This window comes from Dunckerocampus dactyliophorus, chromosome 13 (assembly GCF_027744805.1).
Source record: "Dunckerocampus dactyliophorus isolate RoL2022-P2 chromosome 13, RoL_Ddac_1.1, whole genome shotgun sequence".
Lineage (NCBI taxonomy): Eukaryota > Metazoa > Chordata > Actinopteri > Syngnathiformes > Syngnathidae > Dunckerocampus > Dunckerocampus dactyliophorus.
The window spans coordinates 2,175,114-2,187,710 of NC_072831.1; the positions used below are offsets into that span (position 1 = coordinate 2,175,114).

The 12,597-nt window shown below is 43.5% G+C and overlaps 1 protein-coding gene across 5 annotated transcripts in view; it reads right to left on the reverse strand.

The window, feature by feature from the left end:
- The window catches only part of syne1b (spectrin repeat containing, nuclear envelope 1b), a 147,844-nt gene that overhangs the window by 9,651 nt on the left and 125,596 nt on the right, over positions 1-12,597 (reverse strand). For 4 of the 5 annotated variants that reach the window (XM_054797136.1, XM_054797138.1, XM_054797137.1 and 1 more), the window contains 16 exons: positions 12,456-12,581; positions 12,232-12,387; positions 11,872-12,030; positions 10,200-10,366; positions 9,977-10,139; positions 9,717-9,904; positions 9,502-9,652; positions 9,250-9,432; positions 9,042-9,179; positions 7,916-8,107; positions 7,522-7,849; positions 3,758-3,826; positions 3,156-3,283; positions 2,954-3,080; positions 2,650-2,861; positions 2,281-2,481 (listed from right to left, as the gene is read on the reverse strand). In XM_054797136.1, the coding sequence (XP_054653111.1) occupies positions 2,281-2,481; positions 2,650-2,861; positions 2,954-3,080; positions 3,156-3,283; positions 3,758-3,826; positions 7,522-7,849; positions 7,916-8,107; positions 9,042-9,179; positions 9,250-9,432; positions 9,502-9,652; positions 9,717-9,904; positions 9,977-10,139; positions 10,200-10,366; positions 11,872-12,030; positions 12,232-12,387; positions 12,456-12,581 (2,688 nt within the window). The remainder of the gene's footprint in view (positions 1-2,280; positions 2,482-2,649; positions 2,862-2,953; positions 3,081-3,155; positions 3,284-3,757; positions 3,827-7,521; positions 7,850-7,915; positions 8,108-9,041; positions 9,180-9,249; positions 9,433-9,501; positions 9,653-9,716; positions 9,905-9,976; positions 10,140-10,199; positions 10,367-11,871; positions 12,031-12,231; positions 12,388-12,455; positions 12,582-12,597) is intronic. The other variant, XM_054797139.1, reaches the window with a different exon arrangement.

The following is a 12,597-nucleotide window of genomic DNA, read 5'->3' on the forward strand; positions in this document are numbered from 1 at the left end:
CTGCCAATTACACGAGTGACTTGTATGACTGCCGATTACACGAATGACTTGTATGACTGCCGATTACAAGAATGATGTGCATGACTGTCGATTAGCGAATGACTGGCATGACCAATGGTTGCTGATAACACAAATGACTTCCATAACTGCCGATTACACGAATGACTAGTATGGATGCCGATTACAAGAAGGACTTGCATGACTGTCGATTACACAAATAACTGGAATGACTGTGTAACCAGGTAACAAATTCTGTACATTCGGTCACGCTCTTCGATGACACTGGTCAGACGCCTTTTGTAGTTTGTGTTCTTTCCATTTATGTTTGATGTTGTGGCTCACAAGCTTTTGCAGAGGTTCCTTGGGTTTGCTAACTTTTACCCACGCTTTATTCGTCATTTTAGTAAAGTTGCCAAACCTCTGAATAAGCTCACATCCTCTAAAGTTCCATTTTCAAGGACGCCTGAGGCTGACTTGGCGCCGTAAGAGTTTTTTTTCATCCACCCTAACCCCTCTCTCCCTTTTGTTGTCGAGGTTGACGCGTCTGACACAGGTGTGAAATTACTCTTGAACTGTTGGACTCGTCCTGTGTCTGCATCCTGGGACCCAATCACACCACTCCTCAGAGCCTGGCACATGCCCCAGTATTACTTATTTCTCCCCATTTGCTGTTGCCAAATTAAATATTGTGATAGTTTGACGTCAATTGATCACGTGGTGCGGTGTAACCAATCGTGCAGTGTTTAAATATGGCGCCTCTTGTCAGTATGTGTATGGCAGTGGGGAAACTTCACTCACAAGGGAGCCACAGGTCAGTTGAAACTTCTTCACAACATTTATTTTACATTCCTACTCTTTAATGGTTCGTGTTCCACTCGTAGGAGCCTCCTACCGCGAACCGAGTGGACAAAAAGAAACTATACATGTCGAGATAGACCGCGGAATTGGTAAGTCAATTGTTTGTAGCATTAGCTATCCGCCTCCACCTAGCGCCTCCATTCATTTGAATGGTTGCGGATAGCTACCTCGTGCCTTTATTCCATTTAATGGAGACGGTTAGCGTGATTAGAACACGCCTTATTTCAGCAAAATACAACAAAACCTGCTGAAACAAGTACATTTGAGTACTGATGTAGTAGTTTGTCTGATGTTTATGTTTATATACCTGTTGAATATTGCATAGATTATATAAATTGTAGATGGTATGTATATGCATATTGCTGAATTGTTAATATTTCAGCATGTAATTTAGATTACACTTATAGTGCAATTAGTGCTATTTTTGCTATTGTATGAGAATATGCATGGGAATGCTAGCAATAGTTGTTAGCTTTGGAACACATAGAAATGTTGTTTATAGTTAGGAATTGGTGAACAGCACAAATATAGTAATGTACATTGTATGATTAGTGAACATTTGGTCCTGTTACACAGGCCAGGTTTCCTACGATGGCGAGCTGCCAGAGCAGACCTAGAGCCACTTATTGGAGCCCAAACCAAGACTGAATCATACCACTCCTGCCAGCTGGTAGGGGGGGTTGTTCGCAGCCCACAAACTTTTCTCCACGCAACATCTGCCATAACATCTCCTGTCACTGCCCGTTGACCACTAACAACTTCCTGAAGGGTAACTCTAACACCTGAAGTGGGTTCACCTCTACTGTCTGTACTGTGGGTGGGTCGGGGATCTATTGTGTGCGCCATCGATCAATCTTGTTAGCTCATTGAAACTTATAGCACTGAACTTCCGAATGACCGTTTATTTTGTTTATGTATTCATAGTTTTCCGTCTTATTTTCCCCCCATTTGCACTGTATATTGTATATATGTAACCCGTCCTGCATTGCACCGCCCGCACCGGGGCTCGAACACAGGACCTTCGCAATGGGAGACGAGAGCGTTGACCACACGGCCGAAAGCCTGGACTGGGTTTACCAACATACACTTGCGGCCTCACAGGCTGGCATCCGTTACATATACTGTATTATATTACCTATACCACGTATTAATTTATGTAAACAGGTGTTACAAGTGCCGATTTCACGAATGACTGGTATGAATGCCGATTACGAGAAGGACTTGCATGACTGTCGATTATGCGAATGACCGGTATGACCAATGACTGCTGATAACACAAATGACTGGTATGACTGTCGATTACACAAATCACTGGTATGAGGGTTGATTGTGCAAATAACTGGTACGACTGTCGTTTACGCGAATGACTGGCCTGACGATTGCACCTCTCGGCATCGTCATGAACAATGAGTGGCTCCCCACCTGACACTGCATGAGGGCTCCCTGCAGCGAAGACCTCCACTCGTCCAACGAGGCAGCCAGTTTGTCCCAGTGGTTGTTCATGTCTTTCAGTTTGGCCTGCAGCTCTTTGGACTCCTCTGTGTCCGAGTGCACAAAGTCTGTGCTGCACAGGTTGATGGACAGCACAATCCCCTTGCGCTTGTCCCAGGCCCTCTGCAGCTCCTGGACAAACACAACACGTGTCTTTATACTTCCCTCACTTTGCAGTGTCAGCACCATAGTTTATTTAGCACTGTCTTCATCTTCTTGGGAATGGAATTGAGCGGCGCTGCATCCTGGGCTGTCCTCACCTGTGCGAGACACCTTGTACATGACAGCGTCCACTCTCACCTTGAGCTTTTTGATGCGGAACTCGATGGTCTGGATATTGGTGCTGAGGTCCAGCCTCCGCTGCTGCTCCAGCTCGTCGCCAGCCTCCCTCAGCCAGGTGCAAATGTTGCTCAGGTCCGAGTGGAGCTGCTGCCACTGCTGCTGGTTCTGCTTGGTGCGAATCTCTTTGCTGAGGTCCTGGGCCTGCAGGAGCTCCCAGCGTTCGATCACACCTGAAAAATGGAAAAACCGAGTACCCTCAGTCAACTTCCTGTACGACCACGGAGAGGAGAGGCGGACGCAGCGGGAGAGTGGAGAGAAGCACCTGATGTTTGGGACTCGGAGCTGCTGGGATTGGCCAGTCCTGACGCTGTGTCCTCTTCCTCTTTGAGCTCGTGGCCCATCCTCTTCACCGTGTCGATGCTGCCTCGGCACTCGCCCAGCAGCCTCATCTGCAGCTCACAACATCAACACATTGTAGCTGTCGTACCTTCAGGGACTGGATGTCATTGCAGCATGTCACATACGTATCCCATGTACGAGGCATCCAGGTCGACGGCGGTGGGCGTACGGCTGCGGACGCTGTCGCCGTGCTGTAGCTGGAAGCGTCCGGCGTCGGGCTGGTGAACATTGGAGTCCATGGAGGCGACCTCCCCTGTTGACGCAACGTTAATGCTCATAATGGCGCAGACGGTCACCACAACGTAAAAAAGGCTCCGTCCAGATAGAGACGCGGGATTGGTGGTCTTGTTCACATCATAGTGCGTCTCTGTGTGGGCGGAGCCTGTGCCACAATCACTAATCTGACATCCTCTTCGTCAAGGGAAGAGGTAGAGTGACAGGACCACGACATGCGTGAGCACAGAAAGAGGTTATTAGAGCCACACAGCACCAAAAAAAAAAGTGAGAAAGCCACATTAAAATAAAAGACTCGGGCTCACTTCCATTTCTCTTCTCCAAATTGAAAACCAAAAGACGAAATGGAACTGAGCCTCAGTGTGTTAGAAAGTGTTGCTACATGTGCCCCAAAAAGTGTGGAAATCAACAGAAAATCCCAAAGAGGTGAAAAGGCTAAATTCTTGTTATTCCCGAGCCCTCGAGGCATGCTGGGGGTTAGCATGTAGCCTACCGGCGGAGGACCTCAGTGTTTGCTCTGTTAGTCTAACAAAGGCCTCCTGGCTCTCTGGGATGACTACATCTGGAAGACACATGGTAAAGCACACACATTCATCACTGGACACGCTTTGGGCCACGTTCACCCGCCCTGTAGTCTCAGGGCACTGAATCCATCCCAACTGGACTGTTCAGGTTGCCTTGGAAGACGCTTGTTTGGCCTCTCATCCGAGCAGGCTTCATCAGTTCATGCTCACCGACCAGGTGAGTCACACACCAGTCAGACTGTAGACTGAGAGCTTGGTGCAAGATCCAATCTATTTTATAGTCTAACTTCTGTGGTGTGAAACGATGGTCGTTGCCACTGGGTGTTATGACCTTCCTTACCATCGCATTCAGACGAACAAACAAATTCTCAGACTAGAGCTGTCCCCTATCTAGTCTGACTGATGTGTGTCCCACGTAGTCTTTGAGCATGAAGTGACGAAGCCTGCTCGGATGAGAGGCCAAACGTCTTCTAAGGCAACCTGAACAGTCCAGTTGCCATCCATTCAGTGCCCTGAGAATACAACGACCTGGATGAATGACAATATTCACAGGCACCCATCCGGTAGGTGTGATCCGTATTCATGTTCACCCCCAAAGAGGGCATAGCTTACACAGGTACAGTGTACATTGTATATGCATGTGCTTTGTGTTGCCTTCACACTGTCAGAATCACTTAAATGCACATTATTATTATTGTTATTATTCATTTGTAATATGACATTTCTATTTATTAAATCAAATTTTAATTGTTGAATTATTTTTTTTATTTTTTAATCTTGTTCAATTTAATTAAATAAATTAATTTATTGCAATATGTATTGTTTTCAATATTTATTTGTAGTTAAATTTTTTCCAATCCAATCAGATTTGGCTAAAAATAATTACAATTGCGAGCCGTTTTGGTAATTAAAATGCATTTCATTTCAATTTCAATTTATATTTCTATATTATCAAATTTTTATACTTTAAAATATATTTTCAGGCTGTCTTCCAGTTAGTTGTTAGTGTCGCCTGATGGAAATAAATGAGTGTGTGACTGTTAAATGGGTGTTCCTTCCTGTGCATTACATCCTGTCTTGTATTACAGTGCCCTCCGCAAGTACACTAAATCCCCAACTAATGAACACAATTGGTTCCAGACGACCGTTCTTACGTTGAATTGTTCTTAAGTAGGGGAAAAGGTAATATTAGCAATGATATAGGTACTACATGTACGTGTATACACATACAGTATATGTGTATGTATGTAATAATATGTATGTAATAATAATTTACCTTTGAAGAGGAGTGGTCGAGCATACGTCGTTGTGGAGGAAGAGGAGGAGTTATTGAAAAAGTACAAATGGTGGTGGTGGTTAGACTCTTCTAAAAGAGGTAGTGTTCTGTGGGTGGTGTAGAATTAAGCAGGCCTATTAACTCTTCATAAACTTTAATCACACGCTCTGTCCGGGTTGTATCATACAGCTACAACTTAGCTTTCTATTTACCGGAAGTTTTATCTCCCCAGCGTCTGTTGGTCCCATTAGCAGTGTCACAGTGCCCTCTACTGGTCAAGCATGTACAGTAGCAGTTTAAATTGAGCAGCCTAAGCACTACAAGGCAAAATAAAATAAAATATAAACCAGTCGGCTTGTGTTCGTATCAGCGAGTGTTCGCGAGTCGGGTTTTCGTAAGTTGGGGACCTAGTGTATTGGAGCAGTGAGGTCATTTATTTTTTGTTTTTGAGGTGCAATGGAAACATTTGGCTTTTTTGACATGAAAAGACGAAAATGAGAGAGCGACATTTCATGTGAGCAAAAGTTCCGGAACATGTGCACAATTGTGAGAGATAAATATTTTTATTTTCTTCTTGTAAATTTTCTTCTTGTGTTTATGCCTTTATTCCCATAATATTGTGATATATTAACTTTTTCCCCACCAAAAACTTTTATTAAACTTGAAAAAAAAAATTCCTTTAATATGGCAAGAAGAATACTGTACATAAAGTATCTATCCACTTAGCATTATTTTTCCTCATAATATTACACATTTATTTTAGTAAAATTTACATTTTTTTTGTCAATATGACTTTTATCTCTTAATATTTTTACTTTATTCTCAAAGTCACAGCTCTTTTTTACATTTCTGCTGAGGTTTTTTTAAATATTTTCTAACTATTTTAACTTTCTTCTTGTCAATTATCTTCTCGTAATATTATGCCTTTACTCCTATAATATTTGGACTTTATTCCCATATTATAACTTTTTCCCCACCTAATTTTCCAAAAATTACCTTATTTAGTTTTGTTAGTTTCTCATAATACTACGACTTAAATGTTTTTCTTGAATATTGCAAGTCTATGTTACTAAAATCCTGTTATTTTTCCTCAATGTATTATACATTTATTCTTGCAAAAAAATTGACTTTTTTGATGTTTTTTTTTACACTTCTTCTGTTTTTTTTTTAGTTTGTTTTTGTAAATTATCTTCTCGTAATATTATGCCTTTCTTCCTCCAATATTTTGACTTTATTCTCATATATTAATATAGAAATATTTATTTAATATTGGTAGTCTATTCTACTAAAATTATATTATTTTTCCTCATACCATTATACGTTTATGCTTGTAAAAATGTGACTTTTTGTCGTTAGAATGACATTTTTCTCTTAATATTTTGACTTTATTCCCATAGAATTACAGCTCTTTTTCCCCATTTCTGCTGTTGTTTTTCCCCCCAAATATTTAAACTTTGTTCTTGTAATATTGTGACTTCATTCCCACAATATAATGTTTTCCCAACCTAATTTTCCAAAAATTACAATTTTTGTTTAGTTTTTTTGTCAAAATAAGTGTTTTAATATTTCAAGTTTATGCTAATAAATTACATGATATTTTTGGCATAGTATTATGACTTTATTCTCGTAAAATTATGATTTTTTTGTCAGATTTTTTTTACTTTCTTTGTGTTAAATTACTGCAGATTATCCCATTAGTGCTATACATATACATATATACATATACATATATATATATATATATATACACACACACACACATATATATATATATATATATATATACATATACATATATATATATAAATATATATATATCTATATATACACACACACACACACACACACACACACACACACACACACACACACACACATATATATATATATATATACATATACATATATATTTTTTAAAATATTTTTGTGTGTGTGTATTTTCTTGTTAAATTATATTTTAGAATGTACCGTCAGCCAATAAAAAAAAAACAGCCCCGGCCCACACTTTACACACCCCTGACTTCGTATATTGCACAAGACAGCAGCAACAGAACCAATGTTGTAACAGCAAGTAAGGAGCATACTGCTGAGCCAGCATTAATCGCGCAATAAGCGTCGTGGCAACCAATGTTTTAAAGCGCATGCAGAGGTGGATTTAGCTGTCGGAGGTGGACCGCTCACGATACTTCAAATACATCTTGTGGAGTTCATTTAAAAAATTTAAAGAAAAACGACACGAGGAGGTTGCCTACAGTATTTATGCTAATTTGCTCAAAAAAGGATGAAGTGGGAAATCAAGCATGCATCTTAAAAAGAAGAAAAGGGATAGTTGCTGAAGAAGTAAGTAAGTATTGTGCTAATATACTGTATGTACTTGTATGCACTTGTAGTGAAATGTCGTGTTTTCTCCCAGTGAGCGAAGCAATGACAGCAAATGATCGTAAAAGCTTGACTGACCTGACAAGGCAGAGGCAGGCCGGGGCAGGAAGTCCGCCTCCTCGCTTTGCTGCTCCCTGAGGGCCCTGCTGGCGCTCTCCAGCCCGCGGCTCAGGTCGTAGTCATGATCCCACTCCAGGGGGATGGAGTCCACGCTGGCCGGGGTGTCCCTGCCCGAACGCTCCGTCCTCAGCTGAGCCGCCAGAGAGGCCGAGCGTCCCGAGGACGGCAGCGGGGACAGGAAGCCGTCGCCCAAACGCTCACTCCACGGCAGGCCGGACAAGTCCCCGGGCTCGTCCAGCTCCAGCTCACGATCCGAGAGCGACACTTCGGTGTCATCCTCTGCCAGCTGAGAAGAAGTAGAACTATCAGTGTGTAGAATCTTGCTCAGAACTTGAAGAGTTCCAAATCTTACAGGGAGGCGAATGAGCTTCTTGTAGTAGCGCTCCACTCGACCAAACACCTCCTGGCAGTAGCGCTGCAGCTCCTCCAGCTCCTCCTCGATGACGGCGGCATCCAGCGGCTCGCTCTTCTCTATCAGGGCCTCGCCCTGGTGGAAGATGCTCTCGATCTTGGCGGTGGTCAGCGAGATTTCCTGCTGGAACGACTGCGGGATGAAAGGACAGTGGAAAGTGTGAAAAGCTTGGCGTGATGTTGCATTTTCCGTAACGTTTGAAGTCACCACCACAAGACTTTGTCGAGGTGGGGATTAGAGACAGAAGAAAAACGGGACATTTTCATCCAATTAACCCCTTCAGTAGCGGCCATTTTAGGCGATTTTGACTGACCTTTCAAGGCACACAGAATATTGTGTTCGACGCCTATATAAACATGCAACCTACCAAAAGAAACATTACACTCATCTTTCATCAGTTTCTACCTTTTTCTGTTCTTTAGTAATCAGCAGTAGAACATAGGTAAGTAATATCACCTCAGTATATATATATATATATATATATATATATATATATATATATATATATATATATATATATATATATATATATATATGTGCGCGCGTGTGTGTGTGTGTGTACAGTATATATTTTTGGGGGGGTAGATCTTGTTCAGGTACACGGCCGAGACCAGGGATCTCGGACTCAAAAAGATTGGAGACTCATTTAGAAGGTAAACAGGTTTTCTATGCTCTAACTAGCAAAATGTATAAATAAGGAATACTACTTGGTTAAAAAAAAAAAGATTAATTAGATAGTTAATAAAAAAAAAAAAAGGAATACTACTTGGTGAAAATTCACTTATCATGGTGGGCTTTGGAACCAATTAATCGCCATAAATGAGGGATTACTGCACATAAAGCCTAAAAAAAGTCTTTGGTAATAAATAAAGGGGTGAACTTTTATCCTGTGCCACAGCAGGACCAGAAGATGGCGCTGCATCCAATCTGTAATGTTCAATAGCACCACTCACAGGACTGAAGTGGAACTGCATCACACCACAGATGATTTAGCGCTGCCCTGCCTTGACTTAGGTCAGTGCCATTGTAGTCATGCTTTGCAGCCACTAGCGGGCGTCTGTCTCACCCTGAGCTGCTTGATCTTGGCCTGGATGTCGCACTCAGAGAAGTGCTCGATGTTGGTGAGCTGCAGGTCCATCTCGGTCAGCCACACCAGGATGGCGTCCCTCGCCGTCTCAAACTCCTCCCTCTGGCTGATAAAGTGCTGGGTGGAAGCGGAGAAACGCTGTCAAGATGTATGTGTAATAATAAATGTAGTCTGTGGCAAAAAGCACCTTGAGCCTGCGCAGGATGGATGCCACCCTCTTCTGTAGGTTGTCCCATCGCTGGTTGGCGCTGTGCGCCATCTCTTTCAGGTGACAGGACACGTCGGTGCGGTTTTCTCTGGCTAGGCGGCGATACTGCTTGTTGATTAACTCCAGCTGGGTGAGGCTTTCATGGACTTGCCTCTGGAAGGACTGTGGAGACACGGGACTTCAGGATAGCTAGCATGCTCGCATGCTTCATTCTGTCTTCAGGAGGTGTACCTCAAATTTCTTAAATTCCTCTTTGGCTACGGTGTACAAAACACCAGAGGAGTTTGGCAGCGCAGCAGTCTTCTCCGAAGTGGCCAGCCACTCCTCAAAGCGGGAAAAGTCATCCAGGAACTTCTGCCACAAACGCCAGGTTTCTTCAATCCTGACAAAGAGACGTTGAGTGAGAGCGAGCGAAGTTGGGTTGTGTGCGTCTGACTGCGTCCTACTTGAGTCTCCTCTCCATGGAGGAGGCGCAGATGCTCCTCCAGCGGCGGTCCAGGCTACGCGTGGCCTGCTGGATGGAGTCGCACTCTGCGTCCGTGGCACAGGCGTCACAGTCGTGCAGGAGCACCTCGCACAGATTGAGCACTGACGCCACTCCTGTGCTGTGCTTCTCAATGTCGCTCTGGAGCTCCTGTGCAAGCACAAGAACATGCAGATGGTTGCACTGGATCCCCACGCAGCAATAACGCAGCTTGTGGGTTACCTGCTGATCATCCAGTTTGCGCTGAATGTCTTGGAAGTCGCAGGTGTCGTAGGCGATGGGTTGGGACAGCTCCGTCTCCATGTTGGCCAGCCAGGAACGCAGGCTGCTCATGTTCTTGTCCAGCTGCTGCACAGCCACCAGAGTTTCCCTCAGCTTCTTCACCCTGACAGAAACATTTGCAAAGTTAGTACCATGCAGTCAGACTTGGCGTGGAAGTTGTCACCTGGCTCCGATGAGATCCAGGAGGTGCTGCCAGCGCTCGTTGACTTTACTCAGCTTGTGTTCCATTTCGCCAGCTTTGCTCGGCTGGCTGGCCCGGGCCAGACGCTCCCCCAGCTGGTGGAGGTGCAGCTTGTTCTCCTCGGCCACAGAGATCTCCTCTTGGTAGTCCTGAAGACACAGCGCAACACAAACAGGGTTGACCAGGAGCTAAAATGCTAGCCAAAGATCTAATATTTTGAAATATCTACTGCAGAAAAGCTAGTCAAAGATCATCTGTGACAAAAGTGCTCTGCTATTTTGGAGGCTCTACTGCAAAAACGCTGGTCAAAGATTGTCTATTCCAAGAGTGCTGTAATATTTTGGAGGCTCTATTTGCAAAAATGTTAGTCAAACATGTAATATTTTTGTGTGATCTGCTATTCTGAGAGCTCCACTGCAAAAATGATGGTCAAAGATCTTCTATGACAGAAGTGTGCTGCCGTTTTCAAGGTTCTTCTGCAAAAGCACGACTCAAAGATCCTCTATCACAAAAGCGCTCCACTGCTTTGAAGGATCTACTGCAAAAATGCTGGCCATCGTCTACGACAAGAGTGCTCTAATATTCTGAAGGATCTACTGCTGAAACACAAGATCCTCTACAACAAGAGTGCTCTAATATTTTGAAGGATCTACTGCTGAAACACAAGATCCTCTATGACAGGAGTGCTCTAATTTTAAGGATCTACTGCTGAAACACAAAATCCTCTATGACAGGAGTGCTCTAATTTTGAAGGCTCTACTGCTAAATGCTAGTCAAAAATCTAATATTATGAAAGCTCTACTGTAAAAACGCTGGTCTAAGATCCTCTATGACAAAAATGCTGTAATATTTTTGAAGGATCTACTGCTAAAACGCGAGTCAAAGATCCTCTATGACAGGAGTGCTCTGCTGTTTTGAAAGCTCTACTGTAAAACCTGCAAAAATGATGGTCAAAGGTCCTCTATTTAAGGCTCTATTGCTAATATGCTAGTCAAAGATCTAATATATTTAAGGATCTACTGTTAGAATGTCAACAATCCTCTATGACAGAAGTGCTCTGCTGTTTTCAAAGCTTTACTGCAAAAACGCTGGTCAAAGATTCACTATGTCAAGAGTGCTCTAATATCCTGAAGGCTCTACTGATAAAATTCTTCTCAAAGATCTAATATTTTGAAAGATCTGCTACTGTGAATGCTCTACTGCCATCGGTCAAAGATCCTCTATGACGACAGTGCTCCAATATTTTGAAGGCTCTACTACTAACATGAATAACATTAATATTGTTTGTTTGTTTTCTTCTTTCTTGAATGTAATAAATGTTTCAATCAATCAATCAATCAAAACATGCTAGTCAAAGATCTAATATGTGAAGGATCTACTGCTAAAATGTTGACTTTGAAATGTCGATTTTGAAAGCTCTACTGCTTAAACTGTAAAAATCATGGTCAAATATCCTCTTCGACAAAAGTGCTCTGCTATTTTGGAAGCCCTACTGCAAAATTCCGAGTCAAAGATCTACAATTTTGAGTGCTCTGCTATTTTGAAAGCTCTACGGCAAAAAAGCTGCTCAAAGATCCTCTACGACAGTAGTGCTGTGCTGTATTGAAACACCGACAGGGATCCATTAGCGTTTACTCGTTGTTTTTGTTTTTACCTTGCGCAGCCGCTCGATCATCTCCTCGATGCTGATGTCTCCGTTTTGCGACACCTTGCTCTCCATGGCGGTGAGCCACTCGCACAGCTCCTTGTACTTGTCGCTGAAGACGCTCCACTCGTTCAGCTTGTCGCTCACCTGCTGCGCACGCAAGGCCAGCTGCGATTGAAGGGAGAAAAAGTGAAGATTGTTGCAGCGTGTGCAGCTGCCAAGCGTTGAGCGTGTGGTTGAGTGCGTTTCCTGCGTGAGAGTGTATGCGGGGCACACACAGGATGGGGCGTGCAAGTTTCAGTGCAGCTTTGTGCACGCTACAACAAGCAAACCTTAGCGAGGCGAGTAAAATCGAAGCTGGTGCGTCACCTGGTGGCAGATTTGGTCCCACATGCGATGCAGCAGCTCGATGCGCTCCTGCAGGACGCAAATGTCCTCGGCGCTGATGTAACACGACAGCGACTCCCTCAGGACGGTCAGGTGGGACAAATCTCCCGTCCGGTCATCGATGGTTCCCTCCAGGTCCTAAAACACGGACGCAATCCTAAACTAGTAAACAATAGGACTTGAAACGTGGGATCAGACGTGTATACCTTGCAACGCATCTGCTCAGCCTGCAGGTCGTCATGGTGGTCAGGAAGAGGCTGCGACAGCTGACGTTTGAAGGCACGAAGCTTTTCCAGAGACCCACCGATACCTTTGTCACATCTGTCCCAGTCCTGGTGTTGGTGTTAC